At 45.2% G+C, this 23,004-nt stretch overlaps 1 protein-coding gene and 1 long non-coding RNA gene across 4 annotated transcripts in view; one reads left to right on the forward strand and one right to left on the reverse strand.

The window, feature by feature from the left end:
- The window catches only part of ABCC11 (ATP binding cassette subfamily C member 11), a 70,448-nt gene that overhangs the window by 28,102 nt on the left and 19,342 nt on the right, over positions 1-23,004 (forward strand). For all 3 annotated transcript variants that reach the window (XM_072827133.1, XM_072827134.1, XM_072827135.1), the window contains 11 exons: positions 153-260; positions 4,008-4,268; positions 5,790-5,861; positions 8,446-8,570; positions 10,260-10,332; positions 12,123-12,326; positions 13,746-13,880; positions 13,965-14,061; positions 15,580-15,669; positions 18,253-18,356; positions 21,266-21,463. In XM_072827133.1, coding sequence (XP_072683234.1) covers positions 153-260; positions 4,008-4,268; positions 5,790-5,861; positions 8,446-8,570; positions 10,260-10,332; positions 12,123-12,326; positions 13,746-13,880; positions 13,965-14,061; positions 15,580-15,669; positions 18,253-18,356; positions 21,266-21,463 — 1,467 coding nt within the window. The remainder of the gene's footprint in view (positions 1-152; positions 261-4,007; positions 4,269-5,789; positions 5,862-8,445; positions 8,571-10,259; positions 10,333-12,122; positions 12,327-13,745; positions 13,881-13,964; positions 14,062-15,579; positions 15,670-18,252; positions 18,357-21,265; positions 21,464-23,004) is intronic.
- Positions 13,637-15,748, reverse strand: LOC140633949 (uncharacterized). The gene is made up of 2 exons (XR_012031542.1): positions 15,402-15,748; positions 13,637-13,792 (listed from the first exon to the last, which is right to left on the reverse strand). It is a non-coding gene; the product is annotated as an uncharacterized lncRNA (long non-coding RNA).

The raw sequence follows: 23,004 nt of genomic DNA on the forward strand, positions 1-23,004 counted from the left end.
ACTGGCTTGGTCCCTACCAAATGATGGACCAGCCTATCAGAAGCAGCAAGGTCTGGCCCTGTGGCTTCCTCGACTCAGGGATGGAGGCCTCAGGGGGTGGAGAGGGAAGGACAGGGATGTGACCCTCACCACCTCCACCTCTCTCTGTCCAGGTCTTCACTGTGGTGGGCACCTTGATTCCCTTGCGGCTGTCAGTATTCTTTGTGCCCTTTGCAGTAAAAGGCCTCACGAATTCCAAGTCTGCAGCAGAAAGGTTTAAGGTACGTGGACTGTTTGTGTGGCTCTGTGTTGGGAGCTCATTTGTCTTTAGTTATATGATGCTCCCCCTGAAAATGACCCCAGGGTGAGGCCAACTCCAGCCTTGGTGGAGAGGAATTGTTTCACTCAGTGACCTCCTGTACCCAGGCTTGGGTGGGGGCTGGTAAGACAGATGAATCAGGCCCCCTGGGGAGAGCTTAGGATAGTATATACAAACCAGATCCCAGAAAGGAGGTCTACAGATCCTGTCCAGGTTGCTATAGGGTTACCCTGATGGTTTTGCTTTAAAACAAACAAACAAACAAACAAACAAACTATATTTGTGGCTTGCATTTTGAAACCTGGAAATTTTATATTAAAATCAGATTTCTGGATTTTCCTGAATAACCAGAAGATCTGGGAACATTAGACTCACATTTTCCTGCGGCCACAAACAGCTGGAGCTGAGGTGATAGTTGCCCTATTTAGGTGAGGCATTCAGATACAGTTTGCTGTAGTCTCCATGGTGCCCTATTGCAGCTCCAACACTGGGGCTGTTTTACTTACTATTTATCCTCTTTTTTTTAATTTAAAGATTTTCATTTATTTATTCATGAGAGACACACAGAGAAAGGCAGAGACATAGGCAAAGGAAGAAGCAGGCCTCCTGCCAGGAGCCTCATGCAGGACTCAATCCCAGAACCCCAGGACCACAACCTGAGCCAAAGGCAGACACTCAACCACTGAGCCACCCAGGCATCCCTACCATTTATCCTCTTAGCAAATGGTTTACTTCACTTCTTTACGTAGCTTGTCTTGCTCCTATAGCATCTGAGTTTAAAAACCCTAATCTAAACCAATTTTTAAAAGATATTTTAGTCATCTCATTTAAATGCATGTGGTTCCCAACTTATTCATTCACTCATTTATTCAAAAAGTATTTACTGAACACCTATCTTCTGCCAAGTACTGAGACTGGGAATTCTACTCTGAGCCTGACCAACAGGATCCCTGCGCTCAGGGAGTTATAATTGGTATTACAAACAGACCACTAGCAAGTAAATTAATGGTCAAGGAAGATAACATTAGATCATGAAAAGCTACAGTGTCAGTAAAACGATGTGATGTTCTAGAGAGTGTGTGGGGAAGAGCTGGGGCAACTCTGGGTAGGCTGGACCCAGGAGGCCCCTCTGTAAGGTGATTGTTGATCTGAATGATGATAACTAAGCAGCTGGAATAGCAAGTGTAAAAGCCCTGAGACTAGAATGAACTTAGCTTGTCTGAGTAAGGACAAGATAGTCCTTTATTTATAAATAGTCCTAGGAGCCCCCTGGGCTTCTCAGCTGCGGATCAGGGCTCCCTGCTGCCTTCTTTCTGTACACTAGGTACAGAAGGCTCCGTCCACTGGTATCCTGGCTAGGCTATCCCATCCTCCCCTCTGGGCCTGTTTTCACCTGCAGGGTGGGCAGAGATGAGGAAGCTACAGTCTGGGCTCCAAAGAATGGGTAAGGATGTTCGCTGAAGGAATGCCTGGAGAGACAGCTCAGAGGTCAGAGAGCTTCTGGCTAGGGATGGTGTAGTTATGGTGGGAGAGAAGGGAGCAGGAAGGGTGAGGGCAAGGGCAAAGATCTTGAACCCAGGGCTGCATCTCCTGGAGACATCCAGGGACTGGAGCTGTGTAGGGCTGCCCCTTGGACAGGCACTCTCCAGGTCCCCTCACTCATCAGGGCATCTTCGACAACTTGTGCTTCAGCCACTGATGTTTTCTATCTGGCTCTGTAAGCATTTTACGTTGAGACCCCTAGGCTCAAGGAGGGAGGAATGATCCCTTCTTCTTTGTTTGTGCCCCCTTATGCCATAACCCAGCTCCCAAACGCTTTTGGCTTTTGAACTCTTGGGTGCCAGCTTCCAAGAGCAGAGAGAAAAGAGCCATGAGCCCTTAGGGAGGACCCCTCTTTTGTAGGTGACCACAGGTAGGAGATGAGCTGGCTGCTGGAGCTGTGGAGGTCTGCACACTGGGGGGCACCGTGGGCAGCGGTTTCCAGACGATTTTTCCTTTGTGCTCTTTGTTAAAAACAACAAGTGAAAAGCACTGGATGGCATAAACAAAATTAGAGACTGAGAATATACTTAGAGCATTTGGGGGTAAGAGGACCCCCTGTCTCTGTTTCCTATAAACCAGTTTACCAACATTTGTTCATATTCAGTCTCATATTGACTCATTAAGCCAGTGTATCACTCAAAATTTATCTAACAAAATTGATATATGTGATAACAATTTATTTATTTATTTATTTATTTATTTATTTATTTATTTATTTATTTGCAAAGGGATGAAGACCACAAAATTTGGGACAGTGGTTACCCAGTGGGGAGGGCATGGAGGTTTGTCCACCCAAGCAAGGGAATGAGATGAAGAAGCACCCCATAGATGAGTAAAAGTTTTAGAGTTTGGGTTCAGTGGTGGGCTCATGGATGTTCATTATATTATTTAAAATAACTAAACAAGTAAGGTCCTAGCTAACTAAACAAAATAAAGGGGCCCATGCAGTTCCAAACGATGACTCTATGCCTTGACCCCATTGTTATAATTAACCCAGTTCAATAAGCCTGAGGTTCAATTAAAAAAAAAGAGACCTCCTTTTTTCTTTTGAAAGTAGCTTTTTGTTTATCTTTGCAAAATCCTATGTGCTCATTGTAAAAGGTTCAGACAGTGCAAAAAGTTACAGAGAATAAAAATCACTAAACATCCACTACCTAGAGATAAAACCAGTGTCCAAAATGTCTTCTGAGGGACTCCTGGGTGGCTCAGTAGTTGAGCGTCTGCCTTCGGCCCAGGGCGTGATCCCAGTTCTGGGATTGAGTCCCACATCGGGCTCCCTGCATGGAGCCTGCTTCTTTCTCTATGTCTCTGCCTCTCTCTCTCTCTCTGTCTTTCAGGAATAAATAAATAAAATCTTTAAACAAACAAACAAACAAAACACCAAAATGTCTTTTGAAGCACGATCTCTTTTGAAGCATATCTCCAGGAAGAGACATGTGACTATAATTTGACTGCAGTGAGATCATACTTTCTATCCCTGCTCTTAATGCTAGATCCATATAGTTCAACTCTTCTACTCCACGGTCAGGGAGATGGAGACCTGCTCATGGAGAGAAGTGACCTGCTCATGGTCACACTTTGAAATGTATGGCCCCAAACAGTTGCCCACTGTGTGCTACATGGGCAGGCCTTTTTACTTTGAATAATTATACATGAAATTTAATTAGAAAAATGGCACATCTGGGGCATCTGTGTGGCTCAGTGGTTGAGCATCTGCCTTTGGCTCAGGGCGTGATCCCGGGGTCCTGGGATCGAGTTCCACATCGGGTTCCATGCATGGAGCCTGTTTCTCTCTCTACTTATGTCTCTGACTCTCTCTTTGTGTCTCTCATGAATAAATTAAAAAAATCTTTTTAAAAAAAGAAAAATAGCACATCTGTCTGATGATTCCATGGTGTTATCACCCATGTAAAATATAACAGAAAAGAACAGAGCAGGCGGTATGTAGTTATGAAAGAGTGGCCCAGTGGTCTGAAATTTGGAAAACCTTGATCTAGAATTCCCACCAGCAGAACCTGACTCCCTCTTAACTGGTGGTGGTTCTTCAGACTTTTACTGTTTATTAGGAGTTTATAAACTAGATCAGTAGGCAGGCCAGAAAAATGAGCACACATTCCTATTAGACTAAAGAACTGAATTCCCTCTTCCTTTCTTTTCATCTGTACAGAAATTTTTCCTCCAGGAGAGCCCAGTATTGTATGTCCAGGCATTGAAAGATCCCAGTAAAGCAGTGGTTTTAGAGGAGGCCACCTTGTCCTGGCGACAGACCTGCCCTGGGATTGTCAATGGCGCTGCAGAGCTGGAGAAGAACGGGTGTGCTCCTGAGGGGATGACCAGGGCTCAGCCAGCTCGAGGAGCCCTCAGGCCAGAGGACACGAGGGACAGCCTACTCCCAGAGTTGCAAAAGTTAAACCTGGTGGTGTCTAAGGTAGCCTTACCTAAGCCACACTGGCAGGCCGGCTGCCAGACTTTCAGAGCCTGAGGTGCACACTTGCTGGCACTTCACTGTTTCCTTGGCTAGAAACAGTCCTCTCTAAATCCCTCTTTTAAATACAAATTATTCAGGGAGGGCAAGCACAGGAAATCTTTCATACTTCAGTGGGAATCAATTGATCATCTACAATTTTTTTGGTTGTTTTTTGTAATAACACAATCCAGAATAGTACCCTATATGCTGGAAGAGAGGGGGAAGAGACTAACATTTACTAAGTCACTAGCATGTGCCAAGCACAACTCTACGTGTTTCAATTTGATTTTTCTGTGAACTCGCCTTACCTGGCTTCTTCTCTGACTAACATTTGCAGGGCCAAGCTTTCCTTCTTGTCCAAACTTCACCTCTGCACTTTCAAGTCAAACTTGATTGCGTTCCCTCCCTCCCACCAACCCAGTCAGCTCTCTCCTGAATCCAGCCACCTCTCACCAATCACACCCCCTACCAACTGCCCTAGCCCCAGCCACCATCATGCTGTTCCAGCTCCTCTCCTTATCAGCCCATTTGTTTGCACTTTTGCCCTCTTACTATGCATTCCTGTGCAGTGGACAGAGGGTCTTTCTAAACCATAAACCAATTCAAGTCACTCTCTTGCTTAAACCCTTCAGTGACTTCCCACTGCACTTAAGATATAGCCTAGGTATCCCCGAACACCCTGTCCATGTCTCTCACCCCTTCTCCCACTCATTCCCTTCACACCAGCTACACTAGCCCTCTTGTAGCACTTTGGCAGCCAACTTTGTTCCTGTCTCGGGACCTTTGCACCCGTTGCTCCCACAGCCTGGCACTGCCAGATCTTCCTGTGTCTGGCTCTTTCTTGTCATATAGGTCTCAGCTGCGACGACAACTGCTTTAAGAAGGCTTTGCTAGCCAAGCCATTGGCTAGCAAAATTGCTTTGGTTCATAGTAAAATTGCTTTGGTTCATAGTAGCCAATTCGTTTTACTTAAATGGTTTATCATCATCTGATATTACTTATTTATTTCATGGTTTATGTCTCCTCACTAAAACATAGCATGAAAGTTCTTTTCTTCATTACTTGGATCATGGGAGAAACTTAAACACTATTTGATGGAGGAGTGAATGAATAAATGAGTGAATGCATGCATGAATTCTGTGAGGCTGGCTTCACTATCCTTATTTTACACACGAAGAAACTGAGGCACAGAGAGGCTGAGTGACTTGCCCAGGATCATAGAGTAGAATTGGTGCAGATCTGGAATTTGGATTTCTTACCCATTAGGACGACCTACCTATGAATTCCTCTCTGCCACCTCCATGAAACTTCCTTCTTTTGAGGTAATAGCATCCCACCTCTTGAGCTTTGCTAGTCTGATGGGCCTTGGGGTCTGTGTGGTTATTTTGTTTTCTGTTTGTCCTTTTGTGTTCAAACAACAGACCCTCCCTGGGTGAGTTGTAGGGTTGTCCCAATGTCACTCTGTCCTCCTTGGCTTTTCAGGGGACCATGTTGGGGGTCTGTGGCAACACTGGGAGTGGCAAAAGCAGCCTGCTATCAGCCATCCTGGGAGAGGTAAGTGACTTGTGACCACATGCATGCACACCCACAGGCAGTCCAGGGACTCTCAAGCCTGAGTTCCCCGAGGTAGCCACACCGTCCCTTTCTTGCTTAATGGAGTCTGAGCCAATAGAATTTTTATGAGTTGAGAACAGATGGGATGCACTGAGGGGGAGGTGTGTTATAAATATACCTCCTTCTCACCCTCCAGCTAGGAGTGCTACCTCTTAGATCCCCTAGAGGTCTGCCCTCACCTGTTCTCTGTGCTTTCCTCACCCTGTTTGTAATCAACCAGCTATCAGGGTGATGATACAGCATGTCTCAAAGTTTAATATGATAATAAAAATCATTCCATGAGGCCAGGCTCAGAAAAGGACATGTGTCCCTTGTGATACAGCATTAGGAGTCCAATGTGGAGGGAGAAAGGGGGAGGAGGAAGGAAGGAGGGGTTGGGGAGAGGAGGCCCTCCCACATGGGATGGGATTGTCTTACTTGCACTCCGGCACTAGAATTTATGTGTCTACTGGGTGCCCCTGCCCTTGAGATCTGAACCCTACAATTCCATGGTCAATGGATATTCTTTTTTTTTTTTTAAGATTTTATTTATTTCTTAGAGAGAGAGAGAGAGAGAGAAAGCACGAGGAGCAAGGGGAGGGACAGAGGCAGAGGGAGAAGCAGACTCCCCGCTGAGCAGGGAGCCTGATGGTGGGCTCAATCCCAGGACCCTGAGATCATGACATGAACCGAAGGCCGACTCTTAACCGATTAAGCCACCCCAGCACCGGTCAGTGAGGTCTGCATCGTCTGCAGCCAGGCTCAGCACACCCTTTCTCCAGTTTCCAACAATCCCCAACTTGTTCCCTCCAAACAATTGAGGTCATATTGCACATCCCTCACTGAACAACACCTTAAAACAGCCGTGATACCTGGGGTGCATTTATGGCCACCTCCCTAAGGGAGTTCTCATCAGCACTTCCCCACTCAGCCCCAGCCTTACCCAGTCCTGGGCTTCTCTCTCTGCCCCTTCCTTTCTTTGCCTGTCATCCCTCTCTCCCATGCTGTTGGGAGAATTAGAAGGTTCTTCCTTTATCCAGCTCTTCCCTCAGCTCTTTCTCCCAAATATTATAGCCAAACTCATCACCTCCTTGAAATGTGGTCATAATGTCCATAGACCTCTTTCTCGACAGCTCATTTCTTCATGCTCCACATGTGATGGCCTTGCTCTAACTTCTTGGTAACTGGGAAGATAGATTCTACTTTTACAAAAATAGAAAACAGTTTGAATAGTACTTACATCCCAGGCCCTGTGCCCTGGCTTCTCATTTTTTCCTTCAACCTGAAAACGAGGCACATGGGGAAGGCACAGCCATTATGGCCAGTTTATAGATGAGCAGATGAAGTTCAGAGAGCTGACTTGCCCAGGGTCACACAACAGGTGAGGGAGGAGCCAGGGTTAAAACCCAGGTCCACGTGGTGTCAGAGCTTTTTTTTCCCATAGCAAAGTCTCCTAGAAGCCTCCATCCAAGGCCACCTTTCTGTGTGGCTAGTGGTTTGTCAGTTTCCTCTTGAAATAAATAGTCACTGTCCATCTAATAAAGGACAAACAAAAAGATGTTATTACAAAATATTGTTCTTATTAATTAAAGCCTGGCTCCAAATCCGAAGCAGGAAGCATATGGAATTATAAAGAGGAAGGGGCACAAGACGATGAGGTCCAATGCTGGGGTGGTAGGGATGGAGGTTATAGCCGTGTGTGTGTGTGTGTGTGTGTGTGTTTTCTTAAATTTTTTTTTAAATTTTATTTATTTATGATAGTCACAGAGAGAGAGAGAGGCAGAGACACAGGCAGAGGGAGAAGCAGGCTCCATGCACTGGGAGCCCGACGTGGGATTCGATCCCGGGTCTCCAGGATTGCACCCTGGGCCAAAGGCAGGCGCCAAACCGCTGCGCCACCCAGGGATCCCTCTTAAATTTATCAAACAGAAAAGCAGGATGACACTAAAGACCCATATACCCACCACCTAGATTCAACAGCTGATAGCATTTGCATTTTTGCCACATTTGTGTAGAAACACATTTTGTAGAACTATTTTAAATTACAGAGATTATGAGGCATTTCCCACTTATTACTTCATCATGACATCCCCAAAATAAGCACATTTCCCCATCTGTGCGCAATGACATCATCACACCTAAAAACATTGGTAACGATTCTGTTGGTATCCAGGAATGGTCAGAGATGACCTGGAACTTTCTGTCTCACTGTGAAGAACATAGAGGCACCACTTGCTAGAGAATGGGGCTGGGGAAATAAAAGAAAGAAAAAGTATGAGGTGTCTTCAGTGCAGACCTGGGATTCAAGTCATAGGAGGAACTGGTTTAGCTCCGGCTGCTGCCCCATGTTCCCAGGACCATCCCTGGACTCACTGGTAGGCCTGGCAGGACCATGTTAAAAGTCCCATTTACACAGGAAAGTCCCCAGGATCCTAGAGGGTAGACCCCCTACCCTAGAGGGTAGTCCTCGGGCCCTGTGGCTGCTGAGCTAGGCAGGGTCCACCCCTGTTCTGCTCATTCTGAGGCTGGACTCACTCTGCTGCAGATGCACTTGCTGGAGGGCTCAGTGGGAGTGCATGGAAGCCTGGCTTATGTCCCTCAGCAGGCCTGGATCATAGGGGGTAACGTCAGGGAGAACATCCTCATGGGACGCCAGTATGACAAGGCCCGGTAAGTTTCTTGGAGGGTCCAGGAGGGACACAGCTGCATGGGGCTGCTTGGGGGAGGGATCCCCTGCTGCTAATAGTAATTTGACAACCGCTAACACTTGCTGTGTGCTCATTTATATGCATCCACGTATTTTCTCCTCACTGTGAAAGAAAGATCATTATCCTATCCATTTTCTAGAAGAGTCTCCAAGAGCTGAGGCCTCCAAAAGTTAAATGATCTAAAGCCACAGAGCTTGGAGTTTATGACAGAACCACGATTTGAACCCCATTGTTGTCATGCTTAGCTGTTAGATGAGTCAAAATATTCTTCCCCCTCTAAAAACATTACTTTCAAACTTCATTTGTATTCATTAATGCCCCACCTCTAAGTCAAAAGGTGAAACGAATGGGGTGATGAGGTTGCACGATGTAGAAGAAAACAGTTTGGATTCGTGGTCCAAACTGGTGGGCCGCCTGCCACCATCCTTGCCTTTTGTGCCCTCTCCCTCCCAGGGTCCGGGGTTAACCTGCTTGAGATATGCACTTGCAAGTCATGAGTGAAGTCTATTCAGTGGAGAATCCACAAAAGCTGCCCTGAATGCTACAGTTGTGCTTCCAACTCTGGCGGACCCTGGCCTCCATTGACCATTTGCTTGATTTTGGCAATCTTCCCCCAGCAGCAACACTGGGAGATGTGTAGATGCATGGACTGGCCACCTCCACCTGGTTGTCCTGTGGGCTCTTCCTTGTCAGGTCAAACACCAGCTCAAGAGCACTCTGCTCACCCATCTTGCCTGCTTTTTCCCCAACTTGTCCATCTCAGTTTACTGGCATCGTTGGACTGTGTGTCCCAGCAAACCCAATGCCTCCTGCTCTGATACTTCTCATCTAATTGGTCACCCATCTTGGACAACTCTATCTCCTAAATAAGTCTCGTCTTTCTCTCTTCTTCTCCAATCTCCGCTGCCAGGTCTTGCCTGTGATCTCCTGCTTGACTTGTTCCCACGTGACCTTGGCTCCCTCTCTCCGGTTTCTCCTGCTCTGTTCCTGCCTCCAGAAACATAGCTCTCGTCATTGTTCTGCTTTCAGACTGATACAACTCATTGGGCAGTTTTGAAGTGTCCGGTCAGAAATAAAAATGCACCAATTCTTAGATTTAGCACCACTAGGAATTTAACGCATAGATAGGGTCACCATGGACACAAAGGCCAATATACAAAAGTATTCATACTACACATTGTTCATAGCAGCAAAAGGCTAGAAACAACCCTAGTGTCCATCACAGGGACACTGGTTAAATAATTTATGTTGCAGCTATATAATGAAATACTGTGGTGCCATGAAAACAAAACAAACCTATACATGCTGCACACAGATGCATACAACCACGTTATTTCTGAATGAATACCTAAGAAACTATAATAGTGGCTGCTTCTGAGGAAAGCCACTGAGTCCAAAATGAGGGAGACTTGCTTTTCATTATGTCTTTTTGTTGCTGTTGCTCTGTTCTAATATTTACTTAATGCATGTATTAGATTAAAAGAAATGAAGGAAAGAAGGAAATGCAAAAATCCTCCAGTGCTTTATGATTGAACACAGGATCAAGTCCAAATTTCTCAGCATGGAACCCAAGACCTTTCTCTTCCCAACTTGGGAAGGCTAGGGGGCCTGCGGCTGGGCCTCTTGTTTGTCAGTTCTCCGTCCTTTGCAGGTACCTCCAGGTGCTCCATTGCTGCTCCCTGAACCACGACCTGGAAATTCTGCCCTTTGGAGACATGACAGAGGTGAGTGGGAGGTGAGGGTCCCCCATCTCTGTTGCGATGATGCCTTTGTAATGGTTCTTTGGGGTCCTCAGGCTACCTTCCTGGGTAGGTAGAGGAGGGAATTTGGCTATTTCCCCAAAGCAGCCCATGAAGCCTCAAAGCCTTCCCTACTCGGAGAGGGAACTGGGGCTTATCTCCTATGGATAGCTGGCAAAGAGCCTACCTTACCTCGCAAGCATGGGGAGCTGACCTCAAACTCCTTTTGGAGCAAAGCCTCGAGACCTGTGAAGATGAGAAACCTCCCATCCATCCCCCTCTTGTGCCCTCTCCCCTGTCCCGCCCTGCCCCCTCTGGCCAGCTCTTCCTTTGCCAGTGGGAGCAGTAGCCAAGGCTTTCCAGCAGCAATGTGATTCACATTTTCTTGATAATTCACCATCTTTCACATCTGTAGCCACCTTTAATCTACATAAGACCTTTGTAAGATAAAAGCAATATTGTTGTCTTATTTATTACTTATTTTCTCAGTCTGCGGAGCACTTAGCAGATGCAAAAGACTATTGTAGCAACTTGAATGCATTGTCTTAGGCAAACCCCTCAGGTAATTCTAGGAGGTCTAGGAGGTCACTGCTTCTATTACCCTTCTTTTAAAGGTGAGTCTGTAAACCCTTGAGGGCAGAGCACTCAGTTATCTTGTTCAGGGTTATCTCTTCAGCAGGAAGGAGAAAGTGTGGTCCATAGAATGGCATCAAGGAGTATGGACTTCATCATGCTTGAAGTTTAGATGAGCTGATACATACAAAGTGCTGTGAACATGCCCAGCTAGAGTGGGTGTCAGCTCATCATGAGAGCATAGCAGGCACTTAGTAAGCATCTGTGGAGTGAGGAAGTAACTCCTGACATAAGGCGTCATGTAGGATAGTCCTTCCCATGACAGCAACAATAGAGCCTCTTCCAGCCATTGCCCCCCTGTCCTGTTGAGTGGCTGTATGTCCTACAGTCTTAGACAGTGAGGTCTGGTGGTCCTGCAGGTCGATGGTCACTGTCAACAGATTTAAAACCCAAATAAAAAGAACATGAGAGACTCCTAACTTTGGGAAACGAACTAGGGGTGGTGGAAGGGGAGGTGGGCGGGGGGGGGGATGACTGGGTGATGGGCACTGAGGGAGGCATTTGATGGGATGAGCACTGGGTGTTATTCTATATGTTGGCAAATTGAACACCAGTAAAAAATAAATTTATAAAAACCAAAAAATAAATAAAATAAAATAAAACCCAAATAAGATGTAAGGAGGTTCTCTTTCTTAGAAATGATTTTTTAAAAATCTAAACTGCTAAAGTTTTAAAATGCCACTTAAGAAGTTGACAGACAGGGCAACCCAGGTGCCTCAGTGGTTTAGCGCTGCCTTCAGCCCAGGGCCTGATCCTGGAGACCCTGGATTGAGTCCCACGTCGGGCTCCCTGCACGGAGCCTGCTTCTCCCTCTGCCTGTGTCTCTGCTTCTCTCTCTTTGTGTCTGTCATGAATAAATAAATAAAATCTTAAAAAAATAAAAGAAGTTGACAGACAGGTTTAGAAATATTGTATCTAATTATGAGTTATAAAATTTTAATTAACTGAAAATCATTTTTTTCATTCCTTACTAAGCAAATTTTGAAAAATATTTTTTTGAATACTGGGGGTGCCAAATCATTAGATGACCAGGAGGGTGCACCGAGGGGGTTCAGGCTGTCACATCTGGACACCTGGGTGGTTTGAGCACTCCTCACCGGTCTCATCCTCTAGACACAGTGCCTTTGACTGCCTATTTGCAGATTGGGGAGCGGGGCCTCAACCTCTCTGGGGGGCAGAAGCAGAGGATCAGCCTGGCGCGTGCCGTCTACTCTGACCGCGAGCTCTATCTGCTGGATGATCCCCTGTCTGCTGTGGACACCCACGTGGGGAAGCATATCTTTGAGGAGTGCATTAAGAAGATGCTCAGTGGGAAGACCATCATTCTGGTGACCCACCAGCTGCAGGTAACCACCCTTTCAGGGCTCTGGCCATGACCGATGGCTAACGTAGATCCTCATGTTTCTGCTATTGATTCAGTAATAACTTCACAGCAGCCACCCCTTCATCTCAGACTAGACCTCAACATTTGAGGGGGGCATTATAAAAAACCTGATCTCTTCTGTTTCTATGTGGAGAGGACAGGCTGGTAAAAGATTTCTGTGGCTGGTAAATATTGAAGCCATATTTTAAGGTCTTCTTCGAGATTTTATGGGTTGGCTGCTCTTTTAAAGTTAGGGAAAAAAAGAAGAAAAACTTTCAGAGAATTCTCAAAGTCTCTAATGACATGCAATGACATATGGGGGCTGTCTCTCATAATGCCTTTACCCAAGTATTTCCGTATTAGGTTTTGGCCTCAAGACAGTATTATTACTTATCCCTCTCCTTCCATTTTGGCCTATTTTGGGGGTACAAAATATTTCAGACATAAAAACAGTTTATAAAATAATCTAATGAAAATCCATCCATCTACCACCCAGATGACGCCCTTGAACATGGATCCCTCTCGGATTGCATTCAGCTTCCTGCTTCCCTCACTTTGCTGTTTGTCATTCTCATGCAGGTCTCCATAACCTTACGACATGTGTATGAATCTCTAGACTTGATAAAGTGTCCTTTTGCATATTTTAAAGCTTTATATAATTGATAGTTTGCTTTCTGTGACTTTCTGTAATTTGCTTATTTCACTCAACATTGTATTTTTGAGCTCTTCCATGTTGGTATGTGCAACTTGATTTAATTCTCACTGGTATAGCATTCCAGTATCTGAATAGAACAGAATTTATTCTCCTACGATGTACATCTAGGTTGTTTCCCATTTTTCACTTTTACAAAAAAATGCTTTGGCATACTTCTTTTCATAGGTGTCTTTTTTTTTTAAGATTTTATTTATTGATTTGAGATAGAGAAGGAAAGAGAGCCAGCAGAAGGAGAGGGAGAAGCAGGCTCTCTGCTGAGCATGGAGCCCAATGTGGGGCTCCATCTCAGGACCCTATATCATGACCTGAGCCATAGGCAGACACGTAACTGACTGAGGCACCCAGGCACCTTTTGTATGTATCTTTATACATGTTTGCGAGTTTTGGGGGGTAGAGTTTTAGGAGTCCAATTGTTAGTTCAAAATTCTTAAATATTTAATTTTACTAGATATTATCAAGTTGTTTTCCCAAGTATTTGCACTAGACTACAACACCCCCTACCCTTTATGAGAGTTCCCTATACCTCCAGTCATCACCAGCACTTACGCAATGTTTTAAGATTTTTGTAAGCCTGGGGATATAAAATAATATTTTATTATGATTTAAGTTTGTATTTTCCTGTTGAATGATGAAGTTGAATATCTTTTTGTATGCTTACTGAACACCTTATTTCTTCTGACTCTTCAGTACTTAGCACTTTGTGACCAGATCATTTTCTTAGAAGATGGGAAAATCTGTGAAAAAGGAATTCACAGTGAATTAATACAGAAAAAAGGGCGATATGCCCAACTCATCCAGAAGATGCTTGGAAAAGCCACACAGGTGATTTCCACCTCACCCCATCCCACCCTTGCTACCCACAGAGAGGAGCATCTCTTGCATTCATGGCATGTGCTTTCTTCCCAGGACAAACTGCAGGACACAGTAGAGACAGCAGAAGACCCTCAGGGGCAAGGGCAGGCCTGGACCACCTTCCAGGAAGAAATTCTTCATGAAAATGATGGTAATGGTGCTGGGGAACAGGGAGAGAACATTTGCCTGCCTGCCTGTCCAGAAGTCCTAGTATTTCCTCCTGGACCCCAGATGGGGCCCTGTCCCTCACTGTCCAGGTTCCTAGACATCACATACACAGGTTACAGATCCATGTAGTTGAGGGCCGCGGGGCATGAACTGTGCTGGTTAGGAGGCCTGAGGATCCTAGAAGTGAATGCTGTGGGGGCAGAACTGAGGGTGTGTAGAGGCAAAGGCAGGGTGTGGTAGCTTACGCCTGGAGTGGCATAAATTTAACTTAAGGCTGCTAGACAGTCATTCATTACATGTTTGTTGAAAGTAAATGTTGAAAACCAAGGTATTAGAAATCAGAAATGAATTGGGCCCAGTCTCGGATATCCAGAAGCTCGGGCCTTGATCTTTTCCGAGACAGGGCAGCAGGGCAGAAAGACCTCCATTTTTAAAGCAAGACAGTTCTGGAATTGAATTCCAGCTCTGCTACTTACAAAGCTGTGTGACCTTGGCCAAGCAACATAACCTCTCTAAACCCTCATTTGCAAAAGTGAAGCTAATAGTGCTTACTCTGCAGGGTCATAGTGGAGATAAGATGAGGTCAGTTGGAGGGAGGCCTTAGGACAATGCCTAGCATATTGGAGGCTCCTGTCAGAAAACATTTTGGGCGGAAAAATAATTGGAAGGAACAGGTATATAGGTCACAGAATGAAAGGAAAAGTTGAAGAAGCAGGCCTCAGCAATTTTAGGGTGTAAGTATTAGGAACAGGTGCAAAATCTTTTTGAGGAAAACCTACTCCATATATTTTTCATCCTAGTGTGATTTCCCTTAAGATTCAAATTCTAGGAAGAGAGCCCTCTTCCCCAGGAGAAATTAGGGTTTAGTAGAAGAAGGAGAGCTGCGGATAGGGACAACCACGCCCCCCCGGAGTGCTGCTTCCTGTTGTTGCCTTTGTCATTAGCAGCATCTGCTGGTACTTCCCAGGTGCTGGTTTCCCTGCTCCACTCTAGGATGAGTCTGTCTGAGCTAGTGTATAGTTGTTTTCAGAAGCATATTGCTGCAAAGCATGTTACTAACCATCTATATAGGCCTGCCAGCTGCCAGATAAGGAAATAGAGAGGTTAAGTGATTTGCCTGAGATTGCACAGTATTGTAATGACCATTCTGGAACCCAGTTTTCTGGTCTCAGATCATTGCTTTCTTCATTCTCTCCTGCTGCCTTTCACAACCCATCATGTTCTTGGGCACCCCAGCAACCCTTCCTCCCCCCCCTCACCAGAGTTACTGAATGGCTGGGGATGGAACCCCTGCCCAGGCTCTGAAGTCCAGGTCAGAGTTACCTTCAGCAGAGTCTTCCACGGAAACATGCGGGTTAGAGTCGGACTTGGGTGGGGCTCTGCAGCTGGAAGGTGAGGAAGCTGGTAAACGGTGGAAGTCAGGGACAGAGGGCTTTGCAAAAGCTCTTCTTGCAAACGATTGAGAAGCACATCATTTCCTTCTTCTCTTACTCTGATCCAGTGCTGGAGAATCAGCTCACAAGAAAGGAGATGATGGAAGAAGGGTCTCTAGGATGGAGAGTCTACCACCATTACATCCGGGCAAGTGGAGGTACGGTGGGCCAGCTGCCATCTGGGCCCAGCACTCTCTCTCTGACTGGCCCTGCCCCCGAAACTGGGTCAGGCTGGAATGTGTGCAGTCATGTGAGATAGAGAGGCACTGGGGAGTCATGCCAATCGTGGGTTTGACTTGCACAATTCCAATCTCAGCCCGTCAACTATAGTGACTCACCACCATAGTCCATGCTGGAAGTTAAGTTTCACGTTGTGTTAAAATGTACCTGGGATTTATTTTGATCAGGATGGTAAGACATGCAGACATGGAAATTATTGTCACAAAGGAAGATGTTTATGTTCATAGATCCCTAGAAACAGGAGACACAGCTTGCCATGCAGGGCCATACAGGGAAGCACCAGGTTGATCAGGAGGCAGAGGGAAGGGAGAAGATAGCCAGGAGCCCTTATTGGGGGTTTTGTGGGAAGGAGTGAGTAAGGCAGGGTAGGTATGCTGAGTAACCTTAGGATTATATAGTTTGAATAAGTCTGGGGGGTGCTGCGCTATACAAGTGGTCCCTAGTTATCTGGCACCTGGCCCTGGGATGATGTAGGGCAGGAATATTGGCTTGCTGCATGAATTTCATGAGGAGGTGGTTGGGAGTATGGGCTGTGGATTGGTTGGTTTGTTTAACACAGATGTGCTCACAGGAAGTCATTTGCTGTTTCTAGGGATTAGTTGGCCCCGGGAAGCACAGCCTCCCCAGGATCAAGGCCCCAATTGCCACAGCATCAAGAATGTAGAAAATACAGACATAGTCTGTTCAGTACTGTTTATTTAAGTGGTGTTCAAGCTGTAAGTCCTGACCCACTAGTGGGTTGTGAAATCACTTGAGTGGAGTATAAGCAGCCCTGAAAGGAGAAAAATAGAACAGAATAGAAAATATCTGTATGCATTTCACATATTGACATTGGTGAAGCTTTTATTCTGGTATACATTAAAATACATTTCTCAGGCGATGGGAGCTAGAAGTTTCAAAGCTAATGGTTTACTAAAGGGCATATGTTACCGAATTCATATAAATATAACTGTTCAATGTTATAAACACAAGACTGAGTATATGATACTGTACTTTTAAATAAATTTAAGAGATTTTTGAAAGTAACTCAAATTCCTTGTCAACGTTTTACTTTTGATTGACTTTGGAACACAACCCTGCGTGAGGTGTACCTTCTTTCTACCTGTCTAGGGGAGGAAGGGGTAGGCTGTGCATAGATCACCATCCCTACCCCTTCTACCATGGGCACTCCTGCAGGGCATAATATAGTGTCTAGCCAGAATGGGGAACAGAAAATTCTTGTGAATGAGTGAATGAATCCAGCAACCAATTGATCTGTATTTACAAAGTACCTATTATGGACCAGGCACTGTGCTAAGCAGACTCTGGAGGGAAAGGGGGTATAAAGGCATCTAAGAGCCAACCGTGGAATCTAGCTGGAGAATTATGACATTCGCATTTACCATGTAGCAGGAAAGATCTCCATGGCCAGGCATAGTCTCACATGTCATCAAAGAAGAGATGGCCCATGAGTGGAACTTAAGAGGGGTTGAATTCAAGAGAAGGAATAAGGGTGGGCTGCCTGGCTGACTCAGTTGGTAGAGCATGCAACTCTGGATCTCAGGGTTGTAAGTTTGAGTTCTACATTGGATATAGAGATTACTTAAAAGATAAAATCTTAAAAAAATATATGGGTGTGGCTCACAGACTGGATAGGTGGGTAGAGTGCTAGAGCAAGGGACAGATGCTGAAAGAGGGGACGCTTTGGGTTTTCCCATCCTTGACTTTTTTGAATCCAAGCTCTACTACATAACACCTCTATGACCTTGGACATGTTTCTTCCTCTCTTGGAGACCCAATAAACAAGGTTAGGAATAACTAACTAAAAAATAAATATCCATGTTTAGTACTATGCCTGGCACATAGTATATAATAGTCCTACCACATAAAAGGTAGTTATTGTGGGGCACCCAGGTGCTTAGTCAAGTGTCTGACTTAAGAACAGGTCATGATCTCAGGGTCCTGGGATCAAGCCCTGCATTGGGCTCTGGATCAGCACAGAGTCTGCTTGTCCCTCTGCCCTTTCCCCCTCTCATGTTCTCTCTCCCCCAATAAATAAATAAAGTCTTTTAAAAAGGTAGCTATTATTATCTTGAAGATTGAATTATCAGGACCCACATAAGGGGGACTACTCTAGAATACTGCTTTTGTGCCAGGCACTGGGTTGGGTATTTGGTATACATTATTGCCTATCATCTTCAGGGTGACCCCATGTAGCTAGAATGACTACCATTACCATTTCATAGGTAAAGAAGTGGAATGTCACTGACATTTGGTACTTTGCCCAGGCTAACATAGCCTGCAAGTAGTAGAGTCCCAGGATTTGACTCTTGAGCTTTCTAACCTTGGAAACCAGCCCTTTCCAGTCCTTCAAGGCATCCAAGGTATGTGTAGGTCAGGGAGATGCAAGGGCTTGCAATGACTGGGAGACAGAGGCCCTATCCTTCTTGATGGTTACATATTAGCCATTGCTGTTTACCTTCTTGTGACACCTGTGTGTCACCCTTCCTCTCCCTCCCCAGGTTACATGGTGTTTGCCATTGTTTTCTTTCTCATGATGGGGATCATCTTCCTCACGACCTTCAACTTCTGGTGGCTGAGCTATTGGCTGGAGCAGGGCTCAGGGGTAAGTGTTACAGTGGGAGTGGGGTGTGTTTCTGTGGGCTGGTATGGAGTGGGGCAGCTTCTTATTTCGTGGGCCCCATAAAGATCAGATTATAGGTTGTGGAACCCCATAACAGGTCCAGAGCTTGCCATTACCAAATTAACAAGTGGAAGAGCTCTAAAGAAGACTTCTGAGAGCTGGAACATGGTAGGGCTCCCTCCCAGCTCTGGTCCCCTGTGTTCACAGAATGAGTGGCCATAAGTGCTGTCTCATCAGGAGAAAACCAAGAGGTTTCTGTCCCCAAACCAGTCCTCAAGAATGCATTACATTCCACCTTGGTGATTTTGCCTTTTCACTTTGCTTTATTTAAAATGTGCATCTGCATTTCTTGTTGGGGGCAAAGAGGCCACATCAAATATAAGCATAGCTGGTGTTAGTAAAAACAAGGAAGAAACATTTTACTCAGTTACTACCGTGTCAGGGAAATTGCCAAGAGCCATTCTGATTTGGGCCTTTTGAATGCACAGTTGATGTGGGCATTTTAAAAAGAGAATGAACGTGAGGGCTCAGTAGATTCAGAGAAATGAAACTTACCAAGGGTTGGTGGGTGTGAATGTGATGAGCTCAGGGGTCCACTAGCTGACAGTTATCAAAGTTAGGACCCTAATCTTCCGCAGAGACAGAGGCCCTATCCTTCCTGATGGTTACATGTCAAAGTCACGGTTTCTAGGTCCTAGGAAGAGATGCTTTGAGTTGTAAGAGCTACATATTCACAGCTATGTGCACTTTTTAGTAGGTGCTCTGAGAAAGGGAGCATGCCATCAGGTGTTGGCTAGAACAAGTGGTAATTTTTCCTGGTGGTGGTTGAACTTCCTCAGGCAGGCATTTTGATGGGGGGCAGGGGCTGGGGTCCTCCTATGGACATGCTTTGAGCTGCTAGAAGCCATGCTAAAGTTTGGTTAAGTTTTTTAGTGCAGGGATTTGGAAGGAGTCATCCTGTGTTGAGAAACCTGTGGTTTTCAGCTGTTATGTGCCTGGTTAATTCATTAATCTTTGCAACCACATTCTGAGATAGGCACTATCTCCATTTTACAGAAGAAACTGTGCTTAGAGAAGAAAATAACCTGCCCTGGGATGTGAAGTTCCCTGGTGGGACTTGAACTTGGTGTTCTGATTCCAAGCCATGTTTGCCCAGAGGTCTGCTTGGTTAACCTTTGGGTTATGTGTCAGGCAGGATTTGGTCCAGAAAACAGAAGCCACTTGAAGGATTTATAGCTTCCAAAGATTCAATATAGGAATTAGAGGCTACCCAGTCATTGGAAGAGCTCCAGCGACCCCAGCAGTGGGTAGCTCTAAAGTGGCTGATTATCAGAAGGATGCCTGCAAGTCCCTGGCCAAACTCCATGTGCCACCTACATGTCCACAGTTGCCACCAGCGTATGATGGCTTCTTCTATTTCAGCTTTGAGATTTCCTGAGACTACTTCTCTTTGTGAAAATCTAACACCTGAGACCATGCTGGCAGGAGTCTGGGAAATCAAGTTCCCAAGCTCTCCCTTGCATCATAGTGAGGAATGTAGAAGCACCAGGAATGATGCCGGGTGATAATCTAGCACAAGTTTCTTTTTCTTTTTTCTTTTTTTTTAGCACAAATTTCTAACACCAAAGAGTGAATTTATCAAGTCATTTTCTACCCTGGCAGAAGAAAATAGGCTCATTAGAAATCAGGCTTCCTTGTGACAAAGATGCATTGAAAGAAGGACGAAAAGAAGTCATTCAGGGAGCTGAGTTTAGAACAATCAGGGTAGAGTGAGTGGTGCAGTGGGGAGAAGAGCTGCAGTCAGGGAGACAGACTAGTTTGCCTGCTGTATAGTGGACCAGGACAGACAGACAATGAGGGCCTAATCCAGGGCAAGGCAGTGAGAAGAGAGAGGGAGGGAAAAGCAAAAGCACCAAGCAGGGAGGTTTGCACATATAGTTTCACCCTGCACCAGCTACTTACTCCAGGAAGAAGGATTTTCTCTCCCCATTGAATTTCACTCTGAATTCAGTTTTTTAAAAAATTCGATCTGACTCCCCAAAGAAAGAAAACTCAGTTTTCCTCTATTCCCACACAATGCAATATGCAGTTTTCTCTAACTCTCTGGACACCATCTGTGTGTCCTACAATTCCGACATGACATGGAGTGAATGCAGTCCCACAAGACTATCTGTGCTTCAAATACTAATCATAACTCTGGACCTCCTGTACTTCTGGCAGACCAGCTATCTGTTGGGGGTTCCAATGACCCCCTTTTAGGATTTGATCATTTGCTGGAATGGTTCACAGAACTCAGGGAATACCATGGTACCAGCTTTTTGGAAGGGATATAGTAAAGGATACAGATGAATGGCCGGATGAAGCAGTACATAGGGTAAGATCAGGAAGGGCTCTGAGTGCAGGAGCTTCTGTCTCTGTGGAGTTGGGGTGCACAACCCTCCTGGCATGTGGATGTGTTCATCAACCTAGAAGGTCTCTGAACCCCACACTTTAGGGATTTTATGGTGGCTTCATACATAGGCATGATCAATTATTAATTCAATCTCCAGCTCCACTCCCCGTGCAGACAGTGGGGGGTGGAGTTGAAAGTTCCAAACTTCTACTCATGGTTTGGTCTTTCTGATGACCAGTTCTCCATCCTGCAGCTATCTAGTCCCCTCCCCCCACCAGCCATCTCAGTAGCTACAAAAAGACACTCTAATTGCTCCAGAGACTCCAAGGGTCTTAGAAGTTCTTATGTCAGGAACCACAGTCAAAGGCCAAATATTAGAACAAAAGATGCTCCCAGTACCCCATCACTTAGGAAATTACAGGGATTTTAGGAGCTTTGTGCCAGAAATGGGGAACAAAACCAACTATTTCTTAACAAACCACACTGTTTTTTCTTGAAGACCAATAGCAGCCAAGAGAACAACGGAACTACTGCAGACCCAGGTGACATACTGGACAACCCTCAGCTGCTGTGTTATCAACTGGTGTATGGACTCAGTGTCCTGCTACTAATCTGCATAGGTGTCTGCTTCTCGGGGTTTTTTGCCAAGATCACAAGGAAAGCATCCTCAGCATTGCACAACGAGCTCCTCAACAAGGTACGGCCTGGGCATGGCTGAGGCCACAGGCTTGCCCAGTTTTCTTTTTCATTTTCTTTTTTTTTTTTTAAATTGCTAGACTATTTTTTTGAGCAGTTTTTAAGAAAAATTGAGTTGAAAGTACAGAGTGAGATGAGATGTGTCCCTCACCAATCCCCCAGTTTCTCCTGTTATTAACATGTTGCATTAGTGTGGGATGTTTATTACAACTGATGAGCCAATATCAATACATTTATTATTATTATTAGTAGTAGTAGTATTATCTAAAGTCCATGGTTCACATTAAGGTTCACTGTTTGCATTATACATTCTATGGGTTTGGACACACATATATTGACATGTATCTGCCATAAAGACTAATATAGAAAGTTTCACTGCCCTAAAAGTCCTCTTTGCTCTACCTATTCATCCCTCTCTCCCCCTCAAATCCTGACAACTGCTTATCTTTCTTACTGTCTCCAAAGTTTTGCCCTTTCCAGAATGTCATATAGTTGCAAGTGTACACTGGGCTACTAGGTGGGTGGGAGCAGGCCACAGAAGGAGCTGGGGGCATAGAAGCTCTCCCACTGCTAGCAGGATGATTCTAAAAGCTTAGTGTCTTGCTGGAGGGTCAATGGTCACACCAATGCTTGTCTCTATTGGCTGAGCACTGTCACATACAGAGTTGCTTCTAATTGTTCTGGGTTCTTTTTGAAGTGGTCCTATGATCCTTATTTTACATATGAGAGGACTGAGATCCTTGTGTGTTATGGTGAGAATATGTTTTGGTTAAAATACCAAATTGTCTGCGATATCACACTGTCTCCTGGAAATGTCATGGTTCTCCCCCTCACCGGATGTTACTATGTGCAGGTACTGGGTGGGCATTGGGCAGTGGGTAATGAAAAATGCAGGTATGGTTCAGACCATCATGGCCTTATAGTATATTGAGGAAGATTGATGAGGAAACAGGCTGTTGTAACATAGTGTGGAAAATTACCCACTGGATGGGAACCCATGGGTTCCTAAGAACCTAACAGGCACCTAATCCCAGCATGTGGGTGGTGGGGGGAAGGGTGGGAGTCCAAGAAGCCTTCTTGGAGGAAGGGACCCCTCTGCTATGAGCTGAAGGAAGAGTTGAAGCACTTTAGCCAACTTAAATTAGGAAGTGAAGAGAGAGCATTTCTGGGGAACTGAATGGAATCTAGGAGGACAGGTACTCAGAGGGGTAGAACAGGGATTTTCATGAGCATTCTTGGGAGGTGAGGAGAACATCCATCATTCCTTGTAGACTGAATGCAAACTGTATTGACATTAAGTATTTCAATGTGGGGAACATGAGTTGGAGGCATTTCCCCACACCTCACACCTCACATAAAGCAGCAGGCTTCTGGAACCAGACAGCAAGAGAGGAATATTCTCCCTGAGGCCAGCCACTGTTTACTACCTTTACTATGACTTCTTAGATTCTGACTCTGCACTCCAAGATTCTGGAAATATGCCTCAAAGTGATAATTCCTATTTTATTATTTTTTTCAAGTTTTTGTTCCCATTAGAAAATA

The sequence above is a fragment of the Canis lupus genome, chromosome 5 (genome assembly GCF_048164855.1).
Source record: "Canis lupus baileyi chromosome 5, mCanLup2.hap1, whole genome shotgun sequence".
Taxonomy (NCBI): Eukaryota; Metazoa; Chordata; class Mammalia; order Carnivora; family Canidae; genus Canis; species Canis lupus.